The following is a 15,652-nucleotide window of genomic DNA, read 5'->3' on the forward strand; positions in this document are numbered from 1 at the left end:
ATTTATTTTGATAAAAATTAAAATTTCTATCCTTTAAAAGTAATTGAGTTACATTGCCATCTTTCAACATGCCCCCTGCTAACTGCAGGAGTATCTCCCAAGGTGTGAGTACTCCTGATTTGGAAATATTGATTCCGTTTGTTCTTTTAGGAGGCCTTTAAAAAGCAACACAAAAATAGTCAATCAATACAGCTCAATAAAACTAAGATACCTTTGTGTTGAAGTCTTGAGTCAACTCAAGACACAACTTAAAAAAGACACGCACAAAACAACCCGAGGTGTCTGGAGACACTACTGTTATGTTTATTTTTTTGTACTTTAAGGTCCAGGAATAATGAATCTTGTTGCTAAGACATCTTTTTCTTTCCTTTGTGCCACGTTGTGCAGAACCGTGGGCGCTTGGCTGAGAAACGTACCATCCCCCTTCCCCCCAACCGGGTGCCCAAGAAGGAGCTGGCCTCCATCTTCAGCAGTGACGACAGTGAAGGCAGCGAGCGGGCCAGCGGGGATCATGCCCACATCAAGCAAGAGGACGAGTTGCATTACAGTATTATGAGAAAGAGGTGAGGCTCCTGCTCTATGACTTCTGTGGCCGTGGTTTGCACTGGATCCCAAATCATTCTTATACCAGACAGCCGTTAGTATCCCAGACTTTTTGTTTACTTCTTATGTTTCCTTCCCTTTTTATTGTGTTAAGTTAACGTTGATGCATTATGATTATTGTCATAATTACAAGGGCTTTTAATGTGAAGATTCTTACATTGTGTAGTGAAAATCTCCACAAGAGGAACATCTCCTGCTGTAGCCTCTGAGCTGTTGCTTCTGTTAAAAATAATTAACAGTCACAAGTCCACTATTTTGTTTACTTCTCTTCAGTTCCTGTCTAAAAGCAGACGGATACACGCTCATTTTTTTAATGGCACCTTAGGCGAGTGTGTGGTATTTTCATTAACTGTGATTTTAGGATAATTTGAGGTGTTAAAGGCTCATTTTGAGATGAGCACACAAAGAACCGTGTTTCAAAAATAAACTTAGGGCTTTTGCTTTGGGATATCTGATGGAAGGATGTGTGCTGAGCTTTCAAAGTGTTAATTGGTTTGTTGGTCTGCGTTTTGTTGCCGCTGCCAAGTCTCAGTCTATGTGTCTCGACATGATTTTTTGAAAGACAAGTCACCTGAGTCACAAGTGTCTGCTTCGTCCTGAGCTTTCTGAGCGCTGTTTGATCAAGAGACTTTAGTATGAAAATAACATATAAGCTGTTATTGCCTTAGAATCTATGTCCATATTGATGTGCATCTGTTCTAGCTGCTCGATTAACAATTAAAGAAGATATTAGAGCTGAGGGTGCAAAGGAAGTGAAAAACACAAACAGACTGAGAGCCACAGACTTAAATTAATGATAAGAAGTCGCAAATTCTCCTCAAAACCATTTCAACAGTCAACACTCTTGATTATTTATTTTCTTAAAATAAAAAAATCTAAATTTTTGTGCAAATTATTAATTGGCTGCTATAACGATATAATAACACTTCATTGAAATGTCTATAACAACAATTTTATTCGAGAAAACAGGACGTATAATTTTAGTCGCCTCTTAATTGCGTCATATCAGCTTTACCCGCGGCTTTGTCAACGTATGACAAATGAAAACCACACTGCTAGACAGTTAGTGGACTGTCTTTTCCTTCCTCGTAGTTGTCACTCTCGATTATTCATTGGTGTTTGCTGCACAACGTGAATAAAACTGTTATTTGTTGCCCCATCCATTAATATGATTTGCGCGTGAGTCGTGTCAATTAGATCTTAATTGGCAGTTGGGTGAAGACAACAACTCCCATGATCCCACACTGCTTCATGACATCATCAAACTAAGTCTTTTGTTGTTGTTTTGATTTAAAAACCCATCATGACCATAATTTACATATTGTTTGTTTAACTAATTGTCAGAATTAAAATTCATGGACGGAGGAATTATTTGGGCTTGAAATGAAAATGTGGACTGCATGCGCAAAAAGCCTGTGAGGATTCAAGTGAATCAACTTGTTCATAATTATACATGCACCGTCATTAAGATAAATCAAATGGGCTCTGCCTCTCACTGTAAACACTCTGCTTTATCAAGAACTTGAACTAAGTGTTAACGGGATCTTAGGAAATATATAAATTTGCCCTCTTTAAACCAAATGGAAAGACAGAATTTAGGAAATTTTTGGAACTGGGGATCTGTGATGATCTGCCATTTAGGTTAACATATCTGTATGATTCAGAAATCAGACAAGCTATGAAGAGATATAATGCAGATGTTCTTCATTGATTAACCTCTGAATCTCCCCAGCTGCAGTATAAGCAGCTTGTGCAACCTCATTACAGAGGAGGATGTTTTTCATCTCTTGAGACTTGCGTGTGACACGGCGGACAGCACAGCAACTTGTGAAGCTTAAAATGGATCCACTAACATCATTTGAGAAGACTTCCCCTCCCCCTGACACTTGTGCCGCTGGCGTGTTAAGATGATAATGAATTTAAAGAACACTTATGACTAATATGTCAAGCTTTTACCCTTTGAAAGGCGGCGACTCGCTGGAGCCGCTGCTGCGGTCTGTCGCGGGCATCCGTCTCAGCCTTGTTTTATCCGTTAGTGCAGGTCTGGACGAGCGGGATAATGGGATGTCCAATCACGGAAATCTTATTTCCATTGACCGCAGCTTCGTAAGTGAGTCGTAGAAGGGTCTTAACAAATTGGATTTGGCCAGTGGATGTGAAAAATACAGGGCCTCTGTATACATGTGTGTGTGAGTGAGTGTCTGTGCTGCCTCATCCACACATCATCAGGGCTGGCGGCAGCACCGCGTCACACCCACTTGGTTGCTGCAACCTGCCCACTGTTAACTGCACCTTAATCTGTATGGGCTCATGTAAGCAGCGCGTTTCAATCATTTATCCAGATTTTTTTGTCCTAACATAAAGCCTCATGCAGCAGATTAACTTCGGATGTAGTTTCTGCTCTGCTACAGTTCTTCAGTGCATAGAGAATATACGTGTATGTCACTGTTGGTAAACGAAAAGTATTTATTTAACGCTTTTTCAGACTGATCGACCACTCAAAGAGCTTTACAGTTTAAGTTGCATTTACTCATTCCGTCAGGGCAGTTTGGATCTCAGTATCTTGCACTTCGGAATGCAGACTGGAGGTGCTGGGGATTGAACCACTGACCTCAGTTAGTGGACAACCCGCTCTACCTCTTGAGCCGCAGCCACCCATAAAGCTGCATTTGTCCTAAAGAAGCACAGAGCATCTGGACTCAAGACTGAAGTGCAGCCGAGCCACAGACCCGGTAATAATGATCACAACAAGGTATCAATACCTCCCTGAGGTATCAAAACCAAAGTCTAGTGTGGCTCCCGTGAAACACACAGGAACTGAAATGTGGGAATAAAATGGAGTTCTATTATCACGGTGCCAGTACATCAGTATGTTTCGTGACTTGGATTCATGTTTGCGACTTGGATTCATTAACACTGATGTATGGATTTCATCTTGGGCACTAAATATTTGATCTCGGTAACTCAGGATTTTAGTGTCTTACTCAAGGGCAAAACAAAGCCCACCTTAGTGTTTGTTTCAGTTTGCCGTAGATAACAAGGCTTTGATCAAAAAGTGCTGACGGAGAGTCTGGGTAATTACCCGACAACCACTGTGGATTTTATAGGTTACGCCCGCCGACGTCTGCCTTTCAGCCCTGAGCAACCATGTAGAGAAAAAAAAAAATCCACCATACCCATTATTAACCTGCGCCAAAAAAGCATGAGGCTTTTGTTACTCATCACTCACATGTACATCTATCTAGATCTTCGCCATCTACAAAATAGGGAAATTATTATAATATTATTATTGTTATTAGAATAAGTATAAGAGAGGGGCTGTCTGCAGACCTTTACCATTTACTTTTTTACACCAAAATTAGTGGGTATATGCAAGTTTACACTGGTAAATCCACAAAAAATAGGCAAATTGACTCCTTTTCCATTGCCAGTTTAGGAGTTTACCCTATGTTAGTGGGTTTTTTGACCAGTGGAAAAGTGGCTATAGACAAAAGCATAAAACATTTCAAGCTGCTCAATTGTCAGAGGCTAATCACTGTGTCTTTATAAAGGCCATCTTGTCCATCCGCTCAAGGGGAAAAGCTTTTTGAAACAAGCAACATATTGAATTTAACATAACATGTTAATGGTTCTGCCCTGAGACATTTGTCTTCAGCGACGAGGTCATAGTTAAGGTAACTGTGGGTGTAATTATGACCTCATCATAGTCTTTAACTTTTGTCAGCTTAACTCTGTGTTTTTATTTAACTTCACTGAAACACTGAAGCAGCTTTTGAGCTTTGAATGGAAGATGCTCACATTCATCAACACTCAGAAGACTAATAAATTATAATGATTAGTGACTATCGCTGTGTTTCCTCTGTGTGAAAGAGGGACTATTTCTTCACGTAGCAGCACTGGTGCTTTTTTGTTGATGGGGATTCTGGACTCAATCTTGTGCAATAACCACAGTGAGAGAACGACACCGGCACTGACGTGGCTTCTGTATGTCCATTGCATTTGACATTTTGTCCTCTGGCTTTATTGAACCACTGTGTCATTGCCTTATGCCAGTAAAGGGTCACGGACAGTGTGAAATTACTGGAAATGGCTCTCCCCCTAAAGCACTAATTAGTGAGCTCTGAGGTTTTATAGCTTTCTAGAGGAGCTTTCTGCTTCAAGAGTTTTTGGCCTTGTTTACACACGTTCACCATGGCAACAAGAGTCACAGCAATTTGGTTGTTGATTGGGCGTTGGCTGCGGCAGCAGGGCGTTCATTGTTTCCCACATAGAGCAGTGTTTGTCTATTAACTTCCTGTCAAAACACAGGATTAACAAAAAAGATGGTCTGCAGCAGCTTAGTCCCAGTTTTGGCGTCTGCTTGAAGGTTCCTCATGCAGTGCCACATGTGAAGGACACAATGTTTACCGTTCATCGGCACCTCTCATACGATATACTGAAATCTGCTAAAGATAATAAGAGTTTGCTCTTTGAAAGCACAAATGGATCACACCACATAACTGATTATTTATTTTTTTAATCCAAATGTCCCAAATGACAAAGATAAGATCTCGTTAAGCGTGAACCAGTGGACAAATGAACAGGCTTAGCACAGGAAAGAAACAAAATTCAACATGGCCGATTTACAGTACATTCTATCTCCGTTATACTCTTCTCTCCCTCCTTGGCTGCCTTATCGACCTCATGTCAATCTCTACAACTGAGGACCAGCGCAGAAGTGAAGCTGGGCTACTCTTACTTATTTATGTATCCATTTCTGTATTTATTCATTACCCCCTCTGCTCTCAGGGCTCCCAGTTGCGGGTTGCCTTTCGATCCAGCTGTGAGCGGCATGGCAATTGTATTTCCGTTGCTTGCGGGAAATAGACAAAACATAAAATGTATAAGGAACAGATCTATATACCTACATTAAACGTCAGAGGTCCTCAAGTTATGTTTATTACCTAAATAAAAAGGCATTATTCATTTTTGAGGTGAGGAATCATATAAACTTTACTTTTTTCACTCAGCACTTTGCCCAAGCCCATATATTCTTCTTCTTCTTATTCTGTGGGTTTTTAAATATTGCATATTGCCTGGTAGTATTTGAATGTTGCTGTGGGTCACATGTGCAGGTTGGAGCGGGTTGTGTTCGGGGCTGTAGTCTTGAGACCAGAGGAGTCTACATGTTAAACCTGCGAGCACCAGATGTTACACAGCAGCCTCTCCTCCATCTCTGTCTCTCTCTTTCTCTCTTTCTACCCTCCACACCTCCACCTTCACATCCCTGCTGTGCGTCTGTCAGCACTTTCCCAGTGGTGGTGTGAGACATGGCGTCAGGGCGCCTGGGCTGCCAGCTTCTGCCAGCTCACACTGTGACCTCCAGCCCCGCCACCTCAGCTCCACGTGCCAATGCCACAGCAGGCCACTGCAGGTCGTTTGTACCGAGTTGACTCCCTGTGCCAGGAGAGGAGTCGTTTCATGTGTGCACTGCGGCGGTAGACGGGAGCACAACCTTTCCTTAACAAACTAAAGAGCCTAGAAACTTGAATGATCTGGCATATTAATGTGATTAGCTTTTTCCAGGGATACTGGTGATGTTTCTGGTGATTTTACTTATTCTTTGATATGTGATTTTTCAACATTGACAACACAATACAAATATGAATATAGAGTCGAGGGAAATTTGACAAGTATTTTTAAAATGTGTCGAGGGGAAGCACTGAAAGAAAACAGCAGTAGAAATTTTGGTCAGATGTTTCCTGAAATGTGAGTATCAAGTGTTAAAAAGTTTTAAAACTTGGCGTTGAATGCTTGGTTGGATTCCTGGGCTCGTTTTCTTTGTCTTGGATCAGATATTTTCTAACCTAAATCATGGAAACCTTTTAACTTATGTTACACAATATATTCACTTTAGGCCAAGGGTGGGGAACCTTTTTCCTGTAAGGGCCATTTCAGTTTTAATGACCTCCTTCGTGGGCCATACTAAAGTATTGAATACACACATACATGATGACAATGCTCACAGCTGCTTTTCGCTGGAAAACTGGACTTTTCTTGCGGCGTCCGTCACTTTTATCAGTAATCCACTCTGTCTCTTTGGAGCGTTTTCACTTTGTCCGGTTTAAGCAACTTTGCAATGGCTACAAGGCTCCTTCACAGATTCTCCTTCTGAACGATGTCTCAGCCTGTTAGCTATGAGCTCACTCGACACAAAACTTCCCAGCAAAAACATTGTCTCTGTCAGAATGTAGTCTCATGAAATCTGCTTGTTGGGCACCAAGCTCCACCAAAGAGCGTTATCTTTATCCAAGCATTATTTTCTATCTGCACGTAACCCGGTGTAAAGAGATGTGTCACTGGCCTTGTCTGTTGTTTGTCCATTTATCTGGGAAATGTGTTGCTCTAGTATTTATGAATTGTCTCACTGTCCTGGAGGCCGGAGGTTCGCCAACCCTCATTTACACAAACGTCTTTGTTTACAATAGTTGCATTGAGCTTTGGAAAATAAAAAAATCTCTTTCAGTGCTGGAACTCGGGTATTGTTTTGGCACCAATTAAAAAAAGGATCAGATGATAGACAGCTCCGGTAGAAATCTAATTACTTATACAGAGATATAAATACAAGTTCAGTAATGTTGGAGAATCCATGACAGAATTTTCTTCCGCAACACATCTTAGTCGTCCCAGTGTCTGGGTCAGTGCGTCTGTCCTGTGGTCGGGGATGAAGGGGCAGTATTGACCAGTTTAGGGATCAGCTGAGGATGAGATGATTGTCTCCGGCGTGCACCTGGGAGATAAGAAGGCAGCTCATGTCCTTCTTAGCTATCAGGCCCAACAGCGACAATATAACCCCCCGCCGTACTCTCTAAGGCGCCCGTCCTCCCCTGCTAAGGCTGGCCTCAGGAGCTCCTTAGGGAGCGCTGACTCAGGTGACTGGGTTTTAACCACCATCCCCAACCCCCCCTCTCCATCTTCCAGAGCTCGAGTATGACCTTGCCTCCACCCATAGAAAGAGGAGGGGAGGGAGGGGGGGGATAGAGGGAGGGCAGAGGTGGGTGGGGACAGGACTAGGCCCTCATTAGCCTGGGCCGAGGTGGGACAGCTCAGGAGAAGTGCGCTAATTACCCCACTAACAATGTCCTTGCCATTCATGGCTTAGAGTGGCCACTTTGCCACGGGATAATAACCCCATCACCTCTCTGAGAAGTTCAGGATTGCATTATCACGATCACTTTAAATGATGGACAGAGGGTAGTGTTACAACGCAGCCAGCTGATTGATGGATTTAGCTGCAGTTTCCCACAGTGGAGCATATAACTACAGTGTGTGCGATGTGTGTTGCTTTTTGGAGTCACTGGGTGACGCAGATCTGCACAGATACATTATTATACAACTCGAAGCACAATAAAAAAAACAACCTTCCCTGCATCTCATTTTCTCTTTTGAAGAAAACCATTGGGCTCAGTAACGGATAGCTACTAATTTTAGCAATTTACACTCTAAAAAAGAAGTCTATCATTAGTCTTAAGAGTTTGCAGTCACAGTCCAATCAAGCATCTCCGTGCGTAGCAACTAGCGGGGAGTGTTTGGTCTGAGACAGTTTTCTGAGACATTGGTTCGCCGTGACTGAAAGGTAACTGGTGAAGCCAGCACGGCCAGCATTAGGTCCTCTACACGCTCCCCTTCATCTTTCCTGTTAGCATGTGGAAAACAGCTTGGCGACCGGCAGCCTGACATTACAGCGGGAGCCTGTAATCATGGGACTGTAAAAACCCAAATCCAGCGGCCGCAAACAGTGTGGCCTCGTCATAGTGGTGGCAGCTAAGAACCTTTCACCGCTTTTGTCCCATAAACTGAGCTTTGCCATGTCATACCAGACCCCCTTCGTGGATGATTTCTGCTTTCAATAAACTTGCCGCTTTAGGCCTGTAAAGGAGATTTCTGCTGACACTCTGGGAGTCTGATACCATCCAAATAATGTGTCGAAACGCTGCATATTTTTAGGGTTGTGACGGATTCCAAGAACAGTAAATGAAATGCAAACTGTCAGCTAAGAAATATTCAACCCTGTACCTCTCCTGCCACACAAGCTGTTTGCCATTACACCGTGACTACACTTGCACTGTGCGGCTGCTACACTCCCCTCAAATGCTAAGCGCCTATTTCCCATCATTATGCTATTTAATGCGATCAGGATGGTAATCAGATTGAAAATGAAATGCCTCCATGACACAGTTGCGTGGGTCCACCGGTGTGGGGGGGTTGGAGAGGCGGGCTGGGGAGCATTTGGAAGGGCAGAGTGGCTCCAATCAGATCTGGACATATAATCTCTAAACCCTCCTCCTGCTCCTCCTCTGGGTGCTGAAGGGCAGGAGAGGGTGCATGAGAGCGGTGAACCATTTTATTGTGAAGGACCTTGTGTTTAAGTTTAGAAGAATATAATATACAGTAAAATCATATTTTTTTATCAACAGTGTCATATAACATAGAATCATTATGTTGTTTTATAATATTCCCTATAATGAAAACTTGCTCAAGGCTTGACTGATATTTTTAAATCTTAAATATTGATTCATTTTTCTTTTCAAATGATCCATTCTCCTTATTTCTGTGAAACAGCATTTGGCGGCCGCAGTTTTAAAAAGAGCCATAATCATGTTTTAAGCTGCTAAACTACTTATGAGTTGTGAATATGTTCGTTAATACATCTTAGTGTAGAAGATGAGTAGGGATGAGACCCAAAAGTGCTGGATGCAGTACTCTGTCAGTGTGTATTACACACCTCAGAGCTGAGAGCCGGTTTACAGGACGGCCACTTGTAGCTGCAGAGAGTGTGTTGAGGCATGTGTTTCAGAGAGGACAGGTCTGTCTGGATGAAGGATTTCTGCAGTAAGTAGTGTGTGAAATTGTATGAGTTTACGCTCTGCTGCTTTAGATTGCGTCGTGGAATTAAGTTTGTTTGGGGACGCTTTTAAATGTGTTTATCCTCTCTTCCCCCTCTCTTTTCTGTGTGTGTGTGTGTGTGTGTGTGTGTGTGTGTGTGTGTGTGTGTGTGTGTGTGCGTGTGCGTGCGTTACAGTCGTGACAGTGACCTCTCTACAATCATTTCCAACCTACACCACACCAGACAGCACGGCATGCCCGAGGACCAGTCAGCCTCTGACCACAACACCAGTCCTGGAAACACAGGTAGGACCCCCGGTGATACCGTCAGTGTGCATGTGTGTATAACACAAGCTAAGTGTCAGATGTCGTCTTTCCTTCCCCTCCCCTCTTCCATTCTCTCTATCTTCCTTTGCATCAAGGCTGATGATGCATCTGCCTTCTCATCTCCCTGTAATACATGTAAACGCTCCATTTCCCCCATTTAATTTACTTTAATTTGTGTGATTGGAGGAATTTAACATAAGCTTATTACTCATTCCTGAAGGTCGCTCTCAAGTTGATTACTTAATGTTCTTCCCACATTCTCTGCTGCACTCCAGGATTTTTGTTAAACCCCCTGTTTTAAATTACCTCTGAATAAATAGCTTTGTTTGCCATTAATCCATTTTCATGTGAGCAGAGGAACCATGGTGAGTGTATGCTAAGCTAAGAGCTTTTCTCGCAGCTTACAGACAGAGCATAGACAGCATTTAATCACAGCTATTTGTCAAGTAGCTTGTGTGAGGAAGTTGTGCAGCCGCTGAAGACATATGCTTGTAAAACGGTGTCTGTGGATATCAATATTCAGCGATCAACCGACTGTACTGGATGTTTCTGCCACAGAATGTTAGTTTTACCTATTTATCTCATCACATAATGTATGTTTGTGTGGTTTACTGCACCCTAACAAGGTATGACTGATGGCAGCAGTGTTATATGGCAACATGCAAACCAAACAAACCTTTCACAGTTGTGCATCAAAAATGAATTTGATGACTGAAATGATTGTTATTAGTTCTTCTGTTGTCTTTTCATTGCTGTGCTGACTTTGCGGCACGGTGGGGCAGTGGTTAGCACCGCCTCACAGCAAGAAGGTTCTAGATTCAAATCACAATTTGGCCGGGGTATTTCTGTGTGGAGTTTGCATGTTGTCCTAGTGTTTGTGTGAGTTTTGTCCGCGTACTCTTGCTTCCTCCTACAGTCCAAAGACATAGATTGGGTTAATTGGTGACTCTAATTTGACTGTAGATGTGTGTGTGAAATGTGGTCTGTCTCTGTATGTTGGCCCTGCGATACGCTGGCGACCTGTCCAGGACGTCCCCCGCCTCTCGCCAAATATCAGCTGGGATTGGCTCCAGCTCCCCATGTGGCCCACCAGGGATATGCAGTATAGATAATCGACGGGATGGATTTGCTGACTTTTTCCTACAGGAAAAATGTATATCTTAAATAAAATCAGCTGTAGTTTGAAAACATTCACCATCAACCACACTTCTCAACAAATACATTTACTCCTAATTAATCAATTAGTTCCTTTTCTATCAGTGAAGCTCACACCTTTGCTCCACTACTGGCCGGGGTATGACCCTGTCCCTTATCCCATTAGCCAGAGGCACAGCAAGAGGCATAATCAGCCAAGACCCAACACCTCCAAACCCTCTCTCTGTGTGTGTTCATCGCCTCTGTCTGCCAGATTAATTGTCCATACGGTGCCTGTGATATCAGGCAGGGTGGGTGGAAGGTGCAGGGTATTAGACTGCTCAACAGCCGCCCCAGCCAGGGTCTTAGTCCTGGTTTGGGATGGATTTTCACCCAAATACGGGTCTAATCAGCCGCAGAATTTAATGGAGAAATCGAAGCCCTAAGTAGTTGTCTTAATGGAGAGAGACAAGAGGTGGGTGGTGGGGTGGTGACAGAAGAGGGGGTGAGCGCAGTGGGGTCCGCACCAGAGGGGGTCCAGGACCCCAAAATCTGTCCGTTTGAGCATTACAGGGAGATTTAACAGACTGCCTAAGCAGCTCGCTCCGTGTCTGTAAACAAGTCCAATCCGATCAGCCACTGGCTCTAATTCTGTCTGCCAGTGAAATGAGACGCACACACATTCACAAACACACTATTACACACCAAATAGCACATAGTTATGCAGATGCGTGCCCACGCAAAATCAACACAGGTTCAAATTTGTGCCCAAACACATGGGTGGGTGTAACGTCTATGAAGTTTTAGAGCAGTGGATTATTTGACTTGGAGATGGATGAGATGTAAACACGGCCCGCCGTCTATGACACTGTGTTTACTCTGCTCTGCCACTCAGCACTCCTGTTCGACGTCTCCTCCAAAAGTGTTTAACATCCACCAGCGGAGGGAGAGAATCTGAGAGACGGAGATTGAGACGGGAGGGAAATTAAAGAACAGAGAAAGGAACGAGACAAAAAGTCAGCAACAGAGAGAGAGAGATGAGAGATGCAGTGATGGAAGAAACATTTGGAAAGAGAGACAGGAAAGAGAGATGAATGAGTGCGGTGGTGGTATCAGGGGAGGGCAGACAGCAGCTATGGCGGTGGTGTGTGTGTGTGTGTGTGTGTGTGTGTGTGTGTGTGTGTGTGTGTGTGTGTGTGTGTGTGTGTGTGTGTGTGTGTGTGTGTGTGTGTGTGTGTGTGTGTGGGTCAGGAGGAAAGGGAAGCAGGCTTGCCGGGTCGTCTCTGTGCCGGAGTGGGCCGTTAATTAAATCTGAGGGATAGACAGGAGGGCTGCCTCCCTCCTTCCCCTCTCCTCGCCGCCCGTCCCCTTCCTCCCTCATTCGCTCTCTCACTCTCCAGCTGCTGGCTATTCAGAGGCTCCATGAGAGGCGGAGGGGAGGTAGGAGGGAGAGGGGGAGGGAGGGAGTGGGAGAGCAGGGGCGCCGACGCTGAGAGTCTGGCTGCCTGTGGAGACTGTAAACTGTGGCTCTGCGGTCAGACCGGAGACTCAAACAGGCAGATAAGGTGTTTTTGGACCGCCACCCTCTCTCTCTCCTCTGCTCCCTGCACTCAGACTCCCAGAGGCAGTTACAGCCTGTCGGTGCGAGTGTGGTTGAGGGCTGTAGCAGTGGTGTGTGTGTGTGTGTGTGTGTGTGTGTGTGTGTGTGTGTGTGCACCTTTACGTTTCATTTAAATGCTTGGTTTAAGATGTTTGTTTGCTTGTGTGTGAATATGCAGCCTCGTGTGTTTTTTCTTTTTTCAAACTGACTTTGAGTGAGGATTAGTTTTTAAAGTATTACCAGTCCCTTATTACATGATTATCATAGAAAGACAATTTTAAACAACACATTAGGATTTCTTATGATATCATATTATCTTCAACACATAAGTTTAAGTTGTTTAATGTTTGAAAACATCCCACTGGTCAATAGGGATGAATATTGTACTGCCATGACAAAATGGCTTCTCAGGGTTATTCTGTAAAGAGACATAACTTTATATTTATCTATTCATTTTAAGTCACAGAAGTCAAACAATAAATAATCACCACTGTGTGTGCACGCTCGCACATGTTGGCAGTGGTGCATCCTCCCCTCAGCATGAGCAGAAGCGCCTCTCTCCCCATCGCGCCCTCACCCACCCACCCCCCTTCCTCCCCACCTCCCCACCTCCCTCTCCCAGCTGCATCGGCCCGTAAGCCAATCAATGGAGGGGCTTTCAGGGCCGGCGGAGGCCCCGGCGCACGGAGGGGTGATCAATAAGTTATTAGCACCATTCTGTCAGCTGTAATGTGGAGATTGATCGGGGGCTGCGGCTGGCGGCTCACCCCACATCCCCGCCTGTCACCCCCCCCCCCCTCCCTTCTTCGCATACCCTCCCCTCCTCCCCCAGCCTGATAAAGATGACAGATTAACGGAGTAAGAGAGGAATTAAGGAGTCTGCCTGTCTGAGCTGTCACCACGCTCCATGGGATGGAGAGAGGAGGAGGAGGAGGAGGAGGAGGAGGAGGAGGAGGAGGACTAAAGTTTGAGGGAGGAGAGGAAATCCGAGAGCAAGGGAGAAAAAGAGGAATGCTCCCCTGCGGATGGTTCACCCCGGTGGTGTCACATGAAAGAGGAGAAGGTTTAAGTCCCGCTGTTCCCTCTTTCTGTCCCTCTGTGCTCATCCCTCTTTACTTTTTGGTGGGAGGAACAGCTGATAAAGAGTAGAATATTTAGCAAGGGAGGACTGAGTCAGAGGCTTGAAGCTGTTGTGTTCAGGACAACTTATAAAAAGTTACCCTGCACTCTATGTTCACCATAAATGGCCAAAAAATATGCCATGTCATAGAAGCTAATGCTATATTTGTGCTATTTGTTCATCCGTGTGCTCCTCGGAAGGTCCCAATTCCTGAGTCGTCATTTGGACTTCAGTGTGTTCATGTGCTTTGAAGTGAGAATGTGGAAGAAACATGGAGCTTGAAAATGCGTCATAGTTATATGTTTGGAGCTTTTAAACTACACCTTGACACCTCTCTCTGATATTTGCATAATATACAAAGAGCAAAGAAAAAGGAGAAAGGCCTATAGATCATTTAAAACGTATGCACTATGGATGGATATAAAGTGGTATTCGGTGTTTATGAGAGATGCACATGCAGTTTGCAAATCACAAAAGTTTACGCCGACTTTCTGAATTGTTCTGACTTGAGATGGCGTTACAGTGAATTTTCCTAGTCGGCACCACATGAATGCACAATAAATTACAGTGCTATCTTGACAGTTAAAACCTCAGCCTTGAAGCTAAAATAAAACTTCTGACTCCATAACTACTAATTCTTCAGCAATATTAACAAGCAGGTGATGTGGAATATAGGCCCAGGGTATAAGAGTTGACTGCGAGCGATGATAGTGGGAAGAAAAAGGGTTAGCGTAGACGCTAGCAGACGCTCAGGGTTCGGCTTTAAAAGAGAGCGCCGGAGCTCTAAGAAGCCCCATTTAATTGGCTTTAAAAGCTTTCCGCCCTCAAATCTCTGGCCCTCGGGCACTTGCTCAGGAGACAGAATGTCTTGAGTGAGGTCGGCTCGAGAGAGGACTGGTGTGCGTGTGTGCGTGTGTGCGTGTGTGTGTGTGTGTGTGTGTGTGTTTGATCATGATCGGCTCTGGGTGTGGATGATTGGTAGAAGAAGGGGCAAAACTGATGGGGGCTCTCTCTCTGTTAATATTCCACTACAGATGCAGAGCTTTTGTGTTTTTTGTTTTTTGTTTTGACCAGTTAAAGAAAGGGACTGAAGATGATCTTAAAATAGAAGAATCACAGAATGAGAGATCAAAAAGGAGACGAGAGAATAAGTAGACATTTTTAAGACGTTCAGTGTGTGAGCATGTATGTATGTGTGTGTGCGTGCACTTGTCAATTAACACCCCCCTCTTTGGTCCCACCGCCTCTTTGGGGTGGTATAGGGAGTGTATATCCTCAGGACCTGAGAAGCAACATCAAACACTGAATCCTTAGTGAACCTCCTCCCTCTCCCTGTCTCTCCATTTCTCATTTGCTCACTCACCCTCTCATCAACATGAGGCTCATTCGGCCGCACAACAAAAATCCTCAGAGTCCTGTCTGGATCTCGTTCCCCTCCACGTCTATCTGTGTCTTGTTAGAGAGAATAGAGGATGTAAGTGACGGGTTAAAGGGTTAAAGGTCAGACTCCGCTGTACGTCCTCTCTCCCTCCTGTCGCTACGGTAACAATATCAGGAGGATAGACGAATGGCGGAAATCGCCAAATGCTGTTTGCTCGGGTGTTGCTAATTTTTTAAACCCCCTGTTCATTGTTTCTCTGCACTATTTACGCATGCTGTGCAAATGATGAAAAATTGCTTTGTTGAAAAAGACACTCGCAGAGAGAGGAATCATTCTCCTTCAGGGGGAAAGTAAAAAGTAAAACACACACACACATCCCTAAAAATATGCACAGGGAAGTGAGAGAGAGTGAGAAAAGAGAGGGGAAGCAGTTGCTGCTGTGGCTTGGCTGTCTGTGTGGAGGAAGAAACAGAGTTGGAGAGAAAAAACAGAGGTGCAGGAGATAGAAATAGAGAAAGAAAGAAAGAAAAAAAGACGGAGAGGGAGAGAGAGCAATGACACACTGATTTTTCCTTTCTGCCGGCGCTGCGTGCAGTGTGCTCCGGATCCCCTCCCTCTCTGA

General features: G+C 44.3%; 1 protein-coding gene across 4 annotated transcripts in view; it reads left to right on the forward strand.

Moving 5' to 3' along the window:
* Positions 1-15,652, forward strand: part of samd11 (sterile alpha motif domain containing 11) — a 51,517-nt gene that overhangs the window by 14,348 nt on the left and 21,517 nt on the right. For all 4 annotated transcript variants that reach the window (XM_035159512.2, XM_035159511.2, XM_035159513.2 and 1 more), the window contains exons 3-4: positions 388-563; positions 9,665-9,774. In XM_035159512.2, coding sequence (XP_035015403.1) covers positions 388-563; positions 9,665-9,774 — 286 coding nt within the window. The remainder of the gene's footprint in view (positions 1-387; positions 564-9,664; positions 9,775-15,652) is intronic.

This window comes from Hippoglossus stenolepis, chromosome 6 (assembly GCF_022539355.2).
Source record: "Hippoglossus stenolepis isolate QCI-W04-F060 chromosome 6, HSTE1.2, whole genome shotgun sequence".
Taxonomy (NCBI): domain Eukaryota; kingdom Metazoa; phylum Chordata; class Actinopteri; order Pleuronectiformes; family Pleuronectidae; genus Hippoglossus; species Hippoglossus stenolepis.